The 16313-nt window shown below is 37.2% G+C and overlaps 1 protein-coding gene across 1 annotated transcript in view; it reads left to right on the top strand.

Moving 5' to 3' along the window:
- ZSWIM6 (zinc finger, SWIM-type containing 6) overlaps positions 1-16313 on the top strand; it is a 186047-nt gene that overhangs the window by 151870 nt on the left and 17864 nt on the right. Inside the window, 3 exon segments of the mRNA XM_010845564.1 lie at positions 7637-7816; positions 12613-12789; positions 13058-13204. Coding sequence (XP_010843866.1) covers positions 7637-7816; positions 12613-12789; positions 13058-13204 — 504 coding nt within the window.

The raw sequence follows: 16313 nt of genomic DNA on the forward strand, positions 1-16313 counted from the left end.
TTCCAGTTTTTTAAGGAATCTCCACACTGTTCTCCATAGTGGCTGTACTAGTTTGCATTCCCACCAACAGTGTAAGAGAGTTCCCTTTTCTCCACACCCTCTCCAGCATTTATTGCTTGTAGACTTTTGGATCGCAGTCATTCTGACTGGCGTGAAATGGTACCTCATAGTTGCACATTATAGATTTAAGTACATTTTATGTGAATATCCACTTGTTGTAGCACTAGTTATAAAAAGAATTATCTCTTCTTCATTGAATTGGCTTTGAACCTTGAATTGATGTTTACAATGATATATGTACTTGTTATTTCACAGTCATGTACTCTCTTGATTACTCTTAATTTTTTAGAAGGTCTCAGAATCAGGTGCTGGGGAGACCTCCACATTTTTTATTCTTGAAATTGTTTGGTTATTCTCTATCTGTTTTTGTATGTACACAGATGCCTGCTGGGGTTTTGACTAGGGTTATGTTGAACATATAGATCAATTTTCTTTTCCATGTATTTCTTAATTAGATTTACTAATATTTTGTTGCAGTGTTTTATTTTATTTATGTAATCATATTGGTGTTTTTTTTGGGGGGGCCTGGTAATATCAGGGCAATGCTGGCCTCATAATATAAATTGAAAACCATTCCCTTTCTTCTGTTTTCTAGAAGATATTTTATAGAATTGGTGTTATTTCTTTCTTTACTGTTTGGTAGAATTTTCCAGGGAAACATCTAGACCTGCATTGTTGGAGTTTTTAATTTAAAGCTATAGTGATTATTATTTTTCTTGAGAGAACTGTGATAGTTTGTGATTTTTCAAGGAATTTGTCCATTTCATCTAATAGAATTTATGGTCATAAAGTTGTTCATAGTATTCCTCTATGAACCTTTTTAAGGTCTCTAGGATCTTCAATGATGTACCCTTTTTTTATTCCTGATACTCATAGTTTGTCTTCTCTGTTTTTTAGTCAGACTGATTACAGTCTGACTTCATTAATCTTTTTAAAGAACTAGCTTTTGGTTTCATTAAACAAAATTTAGGGGGTGGTTTTCCATTTATTGATTTCTAATCTGCTGTTTTCTTCCTTCTGCTTGCTTTGGCTTTGATTTCTTATTCTATTTCTAGTTTCTTAAGTTGGATATTTAGATTATTGGTTTGAATCTTCTTTCCTTTTCCAAATTTCCAAATTACAGCATTTAATACTGTAATTGTCTTTCTAAACTCTTTATAGCCATACATCACAAATTTTGAAATATTTTGTTTGCATTTTCATTCAGAACAATGTATTTTCTGTTTTCTTCAGTGATTTCTTTTACTCATTAATTATTTAGAAGTGTGTTAATTCCCAGATACTTGGGGATTTTTCTGAATATCTTCCTGTTACTGATTTATACTTTGTATAGTTTCATTTCTTGAATATTTGTCAACATTTGTTTTATGGCCCAAAGTATGGACTATGAATGTTCTGTGCATAAATGTTGTAAATATTCTCTGTGCATTTTAGAAAATATAGGGTTTAGTTTTGTTTTTTCTCTACTGATGTTAAGTGGCATGTCTGTAAATGTCAATTAGATTGTTGTTGATAGTGTTATTTTAAGTGTTCTTTATTCTTGCTAATTTTCTGTCTACTAATTCTATTAGTTATTGGGAAAGAAGTATTGAGATCTCCAAATACATTTGTGGATTTATTTATTTCTCCTTTCAGCTCTGTCGGTTTTTGCTTCATATACTTGGAAGTCTTAATGTTAGGTGCAGCATCCTCATTTAGGATTGTTATGGTTTTAGGGGAACTGACCCTTCTATCATGCTGTGTTTCACTTTATCTGGTGTAGTACTTCTTGTTCCAGAGTCTACTTTGTCTGATAATAATATGGCACTCCAACTTTATTTTGCAAGTGTTTACATAGTGTATCTTTTCCCATCCTTTTCCATCTAATTTATCTATGTCATTTTATTTGAAGTGGGTTTTCTAGTACACAGCATAGAGTTAGGTCTTATATGTTTTTTGTTTGTTTGTTTTAGGTCTTGTTTTTTTAATCTGATTTTATCATCTCTTTAATTGGTATGCTTAGATGATTTACATTTAGTATAATTATTGATGTGGCTCAATTTAGGTCTATCATTTAATCATTTATTTGCTGTAGCCTCTCTGTGTTCCTTTGTTCCCTTTATCCTTCCTTCTCTCCTTTGGATTATTTTTCAAAGTTTTTTATTATTATTTCATTTAAATTTATCTATCACCTTTTTTTTTTGTATTTCTTTGTATTTTTAAAAATGATTTATTTAGTATTACAAGAAAAATACCTAACCTTAAACTGTTTATTTTGAGTTTCTATTTTGCCACTCAGAGTAGAATGTAGAATCTAACACTCACATAGGTCCCTTTGCTTGCCTCCTTCATGTTACAGGTTTCATGTATTTTACGTCTGTGCTCAGTCACTTCAGTGGTGTCCGACTCTTTATGGCCCTGTGAACTGTAGCCATCCAGGCTCCTCTGCTCATGGAAATTTCCAGGCAAAAATGCTAGAGTGGGTTGCCACTTCCTACTCCAGAGGATCTTCCTGACTCAGGGATCAAACCCCCGCATCTCTTGTATCTCTTGCATTGGCAGGCAGATTCTTTACCATGCATAGCTCCACCATACATCTACATACCTTTAAAACACTGCAAGATAATGTTCATGTTTTTGCTTTTAATAGTCCTACTTATCTTAAAGAACTTAAAAAGGCAAAAATACTCCATTTTATTTACTCAGGTTTTATGTTTCTGTTGTGATCCCTTTATTCCTATAGTTCCAAGTTTCCCTTTAGTGTTATTTCTCTTCAGCCTGAAGAACTTGCGTTAGCATCAAGTCTCATAAACAATATATGTTGTTAGTTTTTCCTGATCTGACAGTGCCTTCACTTCACCACCATACATGAATGATATTTTGCCAAGTCTGAGTTGATATTTATATTTCTTTTAACACTTTAAAGATATTGTTCCACTGTCTTCTGTCCTGTATAATTTCCAATGAGAAATCACTAATTATTTGAGTCATTCTGCTTTATACAGTATTTCATTTTTCTGTGACTGCTGTCAGTGTTTTATCTTTGGTTTTTGGTGATGTTAATTATCACTGGGCATGGATTAGAGTTTATGCATTTTTTTGGTTAGCTCAGCTTCTTTGATCTGTAAATTCCTAACTTCAGTTTTGGGACATTTTCAGTAATTATTTCTTTTAAGTTTTTCTGTATCTATGTCTCATCTTCTTTGGCTCTCCAGTAATACAAATGTATTCAAATGCTTTTGAACGGTGGTGTTGGAGAAGACTCTTGAGAGTCCCTTGGACTGCAAAGAGATCCAGCCAGTCCATTATAAAGGAGATCAGTCCTGGGTGTTCATTGGAAGGACTGATGCTGAAGCTGAAACTCCAATACTTTGGCCACCTCATGCAAAGAGTTGACTCATTGGAAAAGACTGATGCTGGGAGGGATTGGGGGAAGGAGGAGAAGGGGACGACAGAGGATGAAATGGCTGGATGGCATATTCACTTCTGTCAATAGTGTTTACCTTCCTTGGTGGCTCAGATAGTAAAGTCTGCCTGCCGCTCTGGAGACTCATGTTCAATCCCTGGGTCCGGAAGATCACCTGGAGAAGGAAGTGGCAACCCACTCCAGTATTCTTGCCTGGAAGATCCCATGGGTGGAGGAGCCTGGCAGGCTGCAGTCCATGGGGTTGCAAAGAGTCGGACATGACTGAGCCACTTCACTTTCTTTCTTTCTTTTCATCTGATGGAGCATAATTATAATGGTTGCATAAAGTCTCTGATAATTCTAACATCTGGTTCATTGTTTTTCCCTTTGGAATTGATCACATTTCCCTTTTTTCTTTTAAACCAAGTAATTTTGGATCCTGAATATTTTAAATATTATAAGAGTCAAGGTCCTATTATAATCCTCCAGAGAAATTTTTTTTTTTTTAAGCACACAATCAGTTAGATATATTAAGACCACGAGTTTCACCTTCTTGGGGTGATGTTCTGCTGCATTGGTTCAGTCTCAGGCACATGAGGTATGAGAATACTTGTGCCTATTTCTGTACCAGATATCCAAGGGTCTCCCTGTCTAGTTTCTGAGTGGCAGGGAGGTTTCCCTTTTCGCAATCAAGTTTTATTTCCATAAACCACTTGCTGTTGTTTATTTTTCAGCTTTTTGTACTTTTTTTATTACTGTTTTTTAAACTTCATCCAGTTTTTAGTTGTAATTATGGGAAGAGATAAGCCATAATGGGCTTTACTTCATCTTGATCCTATCACATTTTGTTTCTGATTGGCATTTTAAAATATAGAAATGTAAACTGTAAACACCTGTGGCTTAGGTTGTAGCCATGTTTATTTTCTGATATAAATATCAAACATTTTGATATAAATATCAGACATTATTTGATACTTAAAATATCAGATTTTCTAAATGAAGAACTTGCTAATTTTAAGTATGAAAGAATGTAAAGTATCTCTTTTGGACAAGCAAAAAACAAACAGATCATTGTTACCTTTATCATTCACTTGGTTAACACAACTGATTAAAATGAACACAGATTCACTTTTTCAAAGAAAAAGTGTTATGAATGGCATTGAAGTACTGGTATCTGTCTTGTTTTGAAATTAATAAAGTAAAATTTGAATTTGTTTTTTTTTTGGCTGCACTGTATGGCTTGTAGGATCTTGCCCTTTCCCCCTGCACTGGAAGTGTGGAGACCTAACCATTGGACCACCAGGGAATTCACAAAACTTAAACTTCTAAAGCTTTTAAAACTGAAATATTTGCTTGAATTAGCTACCTTTTTGAAGAATGTAGAAAGCAGTGACAAATTTATCACTTATTCAAATTATGAGATATGCCTTCTAAATTCCTTTGAAAAACAAGTGAACGTTTTTATTGAAATATAGTTTTTTAAAATATTGTGTTACTTTCAGGTGTATAGCAAAGTGATTTGGTTTTATATATTTATATATGTAATCAAAAATATTCATATTCCATTATTTTCCATTAAGGTATTTATAAGATATTTGACTGTAGTTCCCTGTGCTATACAGTTAAATTCATATTGTTTATCTGTTTTATATATGGTAGTGTATAAATATCAATAACCTCAGATATGCAGATATGCCACCCTTATGGCAGAAAGTGAAGAGGAACTCAAAAGCCTTTTGATGAAAGTGAAAGTGGAGAGTGAAAAAGTTGGCTTAAAGCTCAATATTCAGAAAACAAAGATCATGGCATCTGGTCCCATCACTTCATGGGAAATAGATGGGGAAACAGTGGAAACAGTGTCAGACTTTATTTTTCTGGGCTCTAAAATCACTGCAGATGGTGACTGCAGCCATGAAATTAAAAGACCCTCACTCCTTGGAAGGAAAGTTATGACCAACCTACATAGCATATTCAAAAGCAGACACATTACTTTGCCAACAAAGGTTCGTCTAGTCAAGGCTATATGGTTTTTCCTGTGGTCATGTATGGATGTGAGAGTTGGACTGTGAAGAAGGCTGAGCGCTGAAGAATTGATGCTTTTGAACTGTGGTGTTGGAGAAGACTGTTGAGAGTCCCTTGGACTGCAAGGAGATCCAACCAGTCCATTCTGAAGGAGATCAGCCCTGGGATTTCTTTGGAAGGAATGATGCTAAAGCTGAAACTCCAGTACTTTGGCCACCTCATGCAAAGAGTTGACTCATTGGAAAAGACTCTGATGCTGGGAGGGATTGGGGGCAGGAGGCGAAGGGGACGACAGAGGATGAGATGGCTGGATGGCATCACTGACTTGATGGACGTGAGTCTGAGTGAACTCCGGGAGTTGGTGATGGACAGGGAGGCCTGGTGTGCTGCGATTCATGGGGTCGCAAGGAGTCGGACACGACTGAGCAACTGATCTGATCTGCTCTAATGTGTTAGTCCCATACTCCTAATCTATCCCTCCCTCCTCTTCCGTTTGGTAATTAAGTTTTCTATGTCTGTGAATCTGTTTCTATTTTGTAAGTTAAGTTTCTTTGTAATACTTTTTAGATCCCACGTTTAAGTGTTACCATATAGCATTTGTCTTTGTCTGACTTACTTCACTTAGTATGATAGACTCTAGGTCCATCCATGTTGCTACAAACAACAGCAATTATTTCATTGTTTTTCAATATTCTTTTGTGTGCATGTATGTATGTATTATGTAAGTATGTATATATATACATGTGTGTGTGTGTGTGTGTGTGTATCACATCCTCTTTATCTACTCATCTGTTGATGGTTACTTAGGTTACTTCCATGTCTTGTCTATTCTTTGTATCTTTTTCAATTAGGGATTTTGTCTTTTCCAGATATATGCCCAGGAATGGGATTGCTGGATCATATATGTTAACCCTATTTTAGGGAACCTCCATACTGTTCTCCATAGTTAGTCACTCAGTCATGTCTGATGCTTTGTGACCCCATGGAGTGTAGCCCACCAGGCTCCTCTGTCTGGAATTCTCCAGGAAGGAATACTGGAGTGAGTAGCCATTCCCTTCTCCAGGAGATCTTCCCATCCCGGCAATCAAACCCAGGTCTCCTCCACTGCAAGTGGATGCTTTACTTCTCACCAACATTCTCACCAACATTCTCACCAACAGAGTAGGAGGGTTCCCTTTTCTCCACACCCTCTCTAGCAAGTGTTTTTTTGTAGACCTTTAGATGACAGCCATGCTGACCCATGTGAAGTGGTGCTTCGTTATAACTCTGATTTGCATTTCTCCGAGGATTAGCAGTGCTGGAATCTCTTCACGTGCCTGCTGGCCATCTGTATGGTCTCTTTGAGGAAATGTTTACTTAGGTCTTTTGCCCATTTTTTGATTGAGATTTTTTAAAATATTGAGCTCTATGAGATAATTTATGTATTTTGGAAATTAAGCCCTTCATCACATTGTTTGCAAATATTTTATCTGAGGCCATAGGTTGTCTTTTCATTTTAAAGCAAGTGAACTTTTGATAAATGTTGAATGGTTTCATTCACAAAAAGACAAATTTAGTGATTTCATTTATATAAAGATTAGTTACTACTTAAATCATTTAGGGAAGTGTATTTAAGTAAATTTTATTTTTGAAAGATCTGTTGATATATAGATATTCATACTAATGAACAGGCATAATAAAGCTGGAAATGCTTATAAGGAGACTAGGAAATAGTTTATTGGTGTCCATTGTTAAACCTTTATGATTTTATTGTAAAAAGGTAATCTTAGGAATAAATTTACTTTTTGTACAGAAGAACCGTTTAAAGTAGTTTATTAAAGCACCCATGAATAAACTCTGCTTGTAAATGAAAGTAAGAAATTGGTCCTTAAGTTTGTATTCTGAATTGACTTTGATCCAAAATGTCACACAAGTAGGAAGATGATTAAAATCACCTTTGAAATCTCTCTCATCTTTATGTGTAACAGTATTTGGCTTCTTTGGTTCAAATTTGGGCTCTGTTGTCCTCTTTACATTGACCTCTCTATGAGATATGTTGCTTGGACTAAGGTAAAATTGCGTTATAAAAACACAGACTTGGGTCCATTTTGAAATGACTTATCATTAACTATTAGGATTGGACATTTGTAAATTTTTAAAAATTTACTTTACTCTCTCCCTTTAAATTAGGTGCTCTGTGGATGTGTATAGTTTTAAATCCCCACTGCAAGTTGGAGCAGAAGGCCAGTTGGCTAAAACAGCTAAAAAAGTGGAATGGTGTTGATGTCTGTCCATGGGAAGATGGAAATCATGGCAGTGAATTACCCAACTTAACCAATGCTCTGCCTCAGGGTGCAAATGCCAACCAAGGTGAGTCCACAGTGATAATCTGCTCATTTTGTACCTACTTAATTGTCCCTCTGCGGTTATAACAGTAACTTACAATAAATTTGGAAACATTATTTTACTCACTTAAGAACTTACTATAACTCATGGACTTAATGTTTTAACGTGAGTGTGTGTGTGTGAGTGTGTGTGTGTGTTTTAATTTTTAATCAAGATCTGTGATTTTTTTTTCATATTCTCAGAATACAGATGGATGCAATACTTAACATGTACTAGTATGTGTTAAAATTGCATACTAATTATTTAGTTTGAATTTTAAAAAAAGTTCATGTTATGGGTGGTAGTGAATTACTGTGTAAAACAAAATTATTGAGAGACCTGAGGAACTGTTATTCTGTGTGTTGGTCAGTTCTTATTTGGGATACTGTGCTATGTAATCAGTTAAAAATTCTTAGTTTTAGAATGTAGTATTTACATTTAACTCCTGGGACTACAGGGGAATGGGGTGCTGCTGGCATTCAGACCAGGAAAATTCTTTATTGTGAAAGGACTGTCTAGCATACTTGCTCCCACCTACTGCAGGCAATAGTACTCTCTAGCCTTTGGCAGCTAATGCTCCCAGGCATTTCCAAATATCCTCTTAAGTACCTCTGTCTCTCATTTCTCTACTGTTTTGTGTGTGTGTGTATGTTTTTTTTTTTAAGTTTCTCTTTCTCTATTGGACCCACCCATTCAGGACAAGTCTTTCTAATCTTAAAAAAAGTCTGTCTTGCCCTCATTGTCCTGCTAGCTACTGACAGATTTTCTCCTTTCACATCCAATATTTAATTAATTCTTGCAAATAAAAATGTCATTCACTGTCACTGTTTTTGTGTAATTTTGTGCTGCTGCTCCCCCTTTTTTTAGAAAATGTGAAAGACTTTAAATTTATGATATATGCAAGATGGGAGTTAAATGACATCAGGAGGATTCAGGAATCAAGACTGTCTTTCAGTGTGTGCGGGTTCCATCTGTAGTTGGTACTCCTAGAAAGAGCTGGACAGTGCTGAGTATGAAATGTGATGTTAGCACAGTGTTTTCTGTCTCTACAGAGAGAGAAAATAATATGTATTATTCCATAGGGACTTGTCCAATCAAAAAGAGGTTTCAGGCCTTGGGAAGGATGATTGTCTGGCTCTCCTTTGTCTAGAGATATTTGCCTTGGGAATTCAGTATTTGAAATCTGTCACATCTTTATTGCTCATGATGATTTTATTTAACAATTTCAAAGAAAATAAATCTTCCTCTTATACCCCAAGTTTTTTTGCAGAGGCTCAGAATTTTCAAGTTTAACAATTCAACATTTATTGTCTTCCATTGCTAGGAAAAGGATGCTTACATCTACATAGGCAATATATCATTGACCTCTTCTTGACTTTATTATATTTAGAGGCTTCTTCGTGGCTGCCATCCTGACATTTTACAGTGTACTTTTACTTTCCATTTGGTTACTTTGCCCTTGGTTAAACTTGACTAGTCCATAGGCTTTAGAAAACTTCTTAGGAAGTGGTCCAACCTCCAGATAAAACAGTTTCATTTATGGTTTGACCCAGGGATATGCAGTCAGAACTAGTTTCTAAGGGCAGTATTTATGGCTGCTGGGGCTCCTCCTTTTAGAACATCCATATTCTCCAGAGGGGCTGGCAGAAGAGACAACCCTACAGAGGGGCTGTGGTGCTCAGCCTGCAGTGCTTCGCTGGAGGGCTGAGCAGACTGGCTAGTGGAGAGCGTTTGGTGGCCCACAGAGCCTAGCAGCCATGCAGGTGGGGGAAGGGCACACATGGTCAGACCACGGGCAGAACTGCATGTGTTTGCACATCAGAATGAATGTGAAGCGCAAGTCAGGCCATGTCTTTGCTGAGATTATTTGTTAGAATTAATTGACAACATTAGAATCTGTACCTTTAGAGTAGTGTTTATTTTTTAAATATACCTGAATGAGAGCCTTTTTTATCTTTTTTGATTGAAAAAACTATTATTTTATATGTGTGTGTTCTTAGTTGCTTAGTTGTGTCCAACTCTTTGCAGCCCCATGGACTGTAACCCACCAGGCTCCTCTGTCAATGGGATTCTCCAGGCCAGAATTACTGGAGTGGGTAGCCTTTCTCTTCTCCAGGGGATCTTCCCAACCCAGGGATTGAACCCAGGTCTCCCACATTGCAGGTGGATTCTTTACCCTATGAGCCACCAGGGAAGCCTGAGAATACTAGAGTGGGTAGCCTCCAGGGGAACTTCCTGACCCAGGAATCGAACTGGGGTCTCCTGCATTGCAGGTGGATTCTTTACCAGCTGATGATGATGATTTCATCACTAAGTCGTTTCCGACTCTTGCGACCCCATGGACTGTAGCTTGCCAGGCTCCTCTGTCCATGGGATTTTCCAGGCAAGAATACTAGAGTGGGTTGCCCTTTACTTCTCCTACTTTGCCACCTGAGCTACCACAAATTTGTGTGTTTATCATTCTAACCATTTAAGATCATGTTTCTCTATTTTCTGTGCTACTACAAAAAATTTTTAAACATAAGATATCTAAGATAAAAATTGACCAGAAGAAAAGAAAAAAAAAAGAAACTGACCAGGACTTCCCTGGTGGTCCAGTGGTTATGACTCCACATTCCCACTGCAGAGGGTGCAGTTTCTATCCTTGGCTGGGGAAACGAAGATCCCACGTGCTGTGTGGCAAAAAAAAAAAAAAATTGACCAAAATTTTGATACTTAATCAAGTCAACTTTTTTAAGTCATTGTCTCTGTACATTTTTTTTGTTTCTGTGCTATTCAAAGCTTTATATTTTATATTTTCTTTTAAACAGTATTTAGGTTTTTTTGTTTTGTTTTTTTTTGTTACAATTGGTATTATTGATCTCTTAAGAGCCAACCACTGTAAAAAGTCTGGTGTGTGTCTTCTATGTATGTCTATGATCTTACAGTCACATAAAAACATGAAAAGTTAAGATTTTAATTTTTTTTAATGAAATTGATACCACAGTGGATTAAGTAGACAGATAGGACTTTCATTCTCTTAGTGCATGCATAATACTAAGTTGCTCTTTTAAAGTCTTCTTTTAATTTTAAATTCTGTTTCTGTGATTTGAGTTAAATGAAATTGCACAGCCACTTAACACTTATGTGTGATTTGGATTTTGGACTATTTGATTGACTGACTGTAAGAAGTCATGGAATCAGTTTCTTTATATTTATTCTGCTCTGCAAAAAAGCCCTGGTAGGTTCCAAAGGCTATGAAATACAAGGTCCTCGTTCCCCATCTGCAAAGTGTACACTGTCTGCTCCTAACAGGCAGTCTGGGCAGGGGCCAGAACAGATACATCAATGTTTATGCCTCTCAAATTGTCTGTCATCCATGCATTTTGATATGTCTGCCATTCAAGTACAGCTGTCTAAGTCCACCTGAGACCAAGCTGAAGTAATGTCTCTTTCTGTTAAAGACCATTCAAAAGCCTTTCAGAACAGCTGACATAGCTGAATTTGGAGTGAGGTTATCTGTGTTTTGATCTTGACTGCCATTGCCTGGGTGTGTGACCTTGGCAAGTCACTTTACGTCTCTCGATTTTCGGTTCCATCAGCAGAATAGAGGGTTTGGTCTGGATAAGTTTTCAGAGCTTTTCTTGATTCAGGTGTGTTTTGATTTTTATGATTTCCTTTATGTCTGTGCTTAGCCAAAGCTCCAAGGACAGGAAGATGAAACTTTACCAACTAAGGAAGCTCCAGATTTTATTTCGCATTTAGTTAAGTCTCAGAACAGTGAGGGGTGATACTTGAGTTAAATAAAGTACCCATAAATAAAAATAGTTTGTTACCCTAATTGTCAGTTGAGGCTCTTTCTAAGGTTTGTGCCATAGTTGAAGGTAAGTCTGGAGTTCGGGACCCAAGGGCTGGGAGGGCAGGTAGAATTCGAACCATGTTTTCCAGAAGAACTGAATAATCCCAGAAGTTGGGGTAAGAATATCCTTTATTTCGCAAACATTTCTTTTCTCCGTCAGGTCCTGAAACTTGAACCCTCTTCGGAGTGTGTGCTTCTGCTCTTTTGTGATGCCCCAGCATACACTATGCTGGGGACATCACACCAGTCATGGAACCTGCACGGGAGTCAGGAGGCAGCCTGTAGGGCAAGGTAAGTGCGCTGGTTTGTTTTGTAGCTATGTTGTGTGGCTTTGTGAAATGTTAAATATATGCATTTATGCCCTTTGGGATATAAAGTACCATTTCATCATTATATCCCAAGAAGCATAATAATTTTAATTGTGCAAAACCGCACAATATAGTTAAAAAATACAACCAAAAGCACAACCCTTCTGCATATTTTTAAAGGCTGATTGCATCTTCCTGAAAGGTTCCATGGCTGGTGTCTCATCTCTTGCATAGTGTTTGTTGATCCCATCAGGGTAGCCCACCACAGCACCTCAGAAATGGGGAGCAGTGAGTTTTCCTGTGATTTTCGTGCTAAGTGCCTCCTCCGAGTGTATTTGGCATGGAAACTAGACGTGACAATTCTTTTTGCAGGACGCCTTTAACCTTAGCTTTGATGGCTGCAGAGTGTGTGTGTTTGATAAAACAAGAGAATGAATGGTGGCTCTTTGGGCTGATTTGCCTCCTAGTACTTAGGACATGAGACTATTCACCCTCCATCCTTCTGCTTAGGGGGTGCAGGGCAGTCTGTGTGGGTGTGTTCATGAACATCTGGCCACAGAATGCTATGGTATGAAACTGATTTATTGACGTGTGAATCATAGCTGACACAGCTTTCTGAATTGTGGAAAAAACAGATTCATCGAACAGGCCACATCGGACAGTGTTCACCCGAGCCATTGAGGCATGCGATCTCCACTGGCAGGATAGCCACTTGCAGCACATTATCAGCAGTGACCTATACACCAACTACTGTTACCATGACGACACTGAAAACTCCCTCTTTGACTCCCGCGGGTGGCCCCTCTGGCATGGTAAGTGGCCAAACCGGAAAGACATTTCCATGACTTACTTCTTTGTTTAGTTTCTATAGCATTACTGGAGTGGGAGGTGGAGAGTTGAGGGATTCAATGGGAGATGGATGAATGCTTGGCAGTAGGAGTTTTTCATTCAAATCCAAGTTCAGAAATGGTTTCTTGTGTCTTTTTAATAGTATTTTGGGGGAAACATCTTACTATTAAATCCTGTTTTTATAGATATATCTGATAATGGCAACTTTCCTCCCTTTACTTTGTGTTTTAGAACATGTTCCTACAGCCTGTGCACGAGTGGATGCATTACGTTCTCATGGGTACCCCAGAGAAGCACTGAGACTAGCAATAGCTATTGTTAACACATTAAGACGACAGCAACAGAAGCAGTTGGAAATGTTCCGAACTCAGAAAAAAGGTGAATGTGTGAAGGAGTTTGTTTCCATTGGAATGGGATTCTTGGTGATAATGTCACTAGGTTTCATGTTCTTTGGCGGGGAGAGAGCTTTTAAAATTAGAGCCATGGAGATGGCTTCACTCACCACTCTTCTGAAATGTTTAATAGCTAGCTAATCGGTGACAAATTTTAGGCATTTTCCCTCTCTGGTTGAATGTTGTGAAACATAGGTGGTTTTTTTTTGTTTGTTTGTTTGTTTTTTAATGTTTCTTAGTTTCCTAAGTTAATTTTTTTTAAGGGGACAGTTGTTGTTTTTTGGGTTTTGTTTGGTTTTTTTTAACTGTTTGAGTTATGTAGTATATCTAAATTACCTAAAATGCAAGTTAACCAGATATATTTCATTCTGTGAAGAAACATTTTAATTGTGACAATAAGGGCTCCAGTGGTAGACTGCCTATGTTTGAATTCTGGCAAGAGGTCCCGGCTGGAGACCTTAGGCATTGACTTGATCTTATCTGTGGACTGGGGCTCAATTGAGGACTTGTGTCCTGGAGTTGAAAGATTAAACTAGTTATTTCCTATAAAGTGCTGAAAGCAGGCCTCACATAATATAGAAGCACTGTAAAACATTTTAATTGTAATAACTTGTATATCAGGACATGATGTGTATTTAAAGTGACCAAAGAGAACTCCTGGATTTTTTAGATTCTGTAAATAACCTTTGATGAGCTGTCAACTGGCAGAACATATTTAACTCCTCTTTGTCTCAGTTTATTAATCTTTTAAATTTTAAATAAGCATTGCTGCTGCTAAGTTGCTTCAGTCATGTCTGACTCTGTGCGATCCCATAGACGGCAGCCCACCAGGCTCCCCTGTCCCTGGGATTCTCCAGGCAAGAACACCGGAGTGGGTTGCCATTTCCTTCTCCAATGCAGGAAAGTGAAAAGTGAAAGTGAAGTCGCTCAGTCGTGTCCGACTCTTAGCGACCCCATGGACTGCAGCCTACCAGGCCCCTCTGTCCATAGGATTTTCCAGGCAAGAGTACTGGAGTGGGGTGCCATTGCCTTCTCCATAATAATTGCAACAGAGTTGTATTACATGCATAAGGCCCTGATCAAAAGAAAGAAATACGATGCTTTCTCTGATTAATCCATGTGCTTCTTTTTCTTCTGTACATGTAGATCTTTTTTATTTTTCTCTGGTATGATTGTTTTGTTTTTACTCTGGAATTTTATATCTTATTCAGAGAGAAGTAGTTTTAGTTGTGATTTTTTTGGCTTGTATTTTTATTTTATTCCTTGGGCAGTTACACACACATCTAGGGTATAGCTGAAAATTATCAAAAGTTAAAATGGGCTGGAGATTATTAGATTGTTGTAATATTTTATATCCTCTATATTACAAGTATTAAAAATGTTAACTAACATGTTTTGATGAAAGAAAGTTCCAAAGTGACCACATGAACCAAAAAAGGGGGAGGTCAGATAGGACTGGAATGTCATATCCCTGAAAGTCATTACTTTGTCCACTTCTTCATGTTCATCAAAGCATCACTGGTTACCAGATATATTTGCAGAATATGTTGTTTGGCCCTTAGCAAAATTTTTCTGAAGTCTCTCCCTTCACCTAAACACATACAATATATGGCCAAGAGGCGTTTACTTCTGAAAAGTAGAAAGGATGAAAATAGGCTAAGAGAGAATGAAGTATTTTTTATACTGCAACAGGACAGCTTGTTCTTGATCATCATTGGAGTTTTGAAACTTTACTTTATTGCTCTTTACTAAAAAATATTTTTAAAATGAATTTAATTTAAATGTTACAATATCTAAGAAATACAAAATGTAAAAATGTTAGTTCATGTAGATTAAGTTGAAACAAACATGTTAAGGTATTAATAGCTGCCTTTGAGGTCTCAGACTCATTTCTCTTTTAGCCTTTACATAAGAAAATTTTAAAATTCAGACTATTCTTTACTAGTACTACATATCATATCTGTATATCTTTCCCTACTTTATTTTTGTTTGCCCATATTCAAATAATAGGTGTTTTTGTACTGTTACAATTCCAAATTGCTGTAGCAGTTATTTCTTATGGGGCCAAGATTAGTAAATAAAATATTTGGCATATGTCAACTTTAAAAAAAATTGATATAATTGACATACAACATTGGTTTCAGGTATAGAACATAATGATTCCATATTTATGTATGTTTTTAAATGATTGCCACAGTAAGTCTAATACACACACACGCACACATACAAAGAAATAGAGGAAAACAACAGAATGGGAAAGACTAGGGATCTCTTCAAGAAAATCAGAGATACCAAAGGAACATTTCATGCAAAGATGAGCTCGATAAAGGACAGAAATGGTATGGACCTAACAGAAGCAGAAAATATTAAGAAGAGATGGCAAGAATACACAGAAGAACTGTACAAAAAAGATCTTCACGACCCAGATAATCTAGGTCAGTGATCACTGACCTAGAGCCAGACATCCTGGAATGTGAAGTCAAGTGGGCCTTAGAAAGCATCACTACGATCAAAGCTAGTGGAGGTGATGGAATTCCAGTTGAGCTATTCTAAATCCTGAAAGACGATGCCATGAAAGTGCTGCACTCAATATGCCGGCAAATTTGGAAAACTCAGCAGTGGCCACAGGACTGCAAAAAGTCAGTTTTCATTCCAGTCCCAAAGAAAGGCAATGCCAAAGAATGCTCAAACTACCGCACAATTGCACTCATCTCACACGCTAGTAAAGTAATGCTCAAAATTCTCCAAGCCAGGCTTCAGCAATATGTGAACCGTGAACTTCCTGATGTTCAAGCTGGTTTTAGAAAAGGCAGAGGAACCAGAGATCAAATTGCCAACATCCACTGGATCATGGAAAAAGCAAGAGAGTTCCAGAAAAACATCTATTTCTGCTTTATTGACTATGCCAAAGCCTTTGACTGTGTGGATCACAATAAACTGTGGAAGATTCTGAAAGAGATGGGAATACCAGACCACCTGATCCGCCTCTTGAGAAATTTGTATGCAGGTCAGGAAGCAACAGTTAGAACTGGACATGGAACAACAGACTGGTTCCAAATAGGAAAAGGAGTTCATAAAGGCTGTATATTGTCACT

The sequence above is a fragment of the Bison bison genome, unplaced genomic scaffold (assembly GCF_000754665.1).
Source record: "Bison bison bison isolate TAMUID 2011002044 unplaced genomic scaffold, Bison_UMD1.0 scf7180017864218, whole genome shotgun sequence".
NCBI lineage: Eukaryota > Metazoa > Chordata > Mammalia > Artiodactyla > Bovidae > Bison > Bison bison.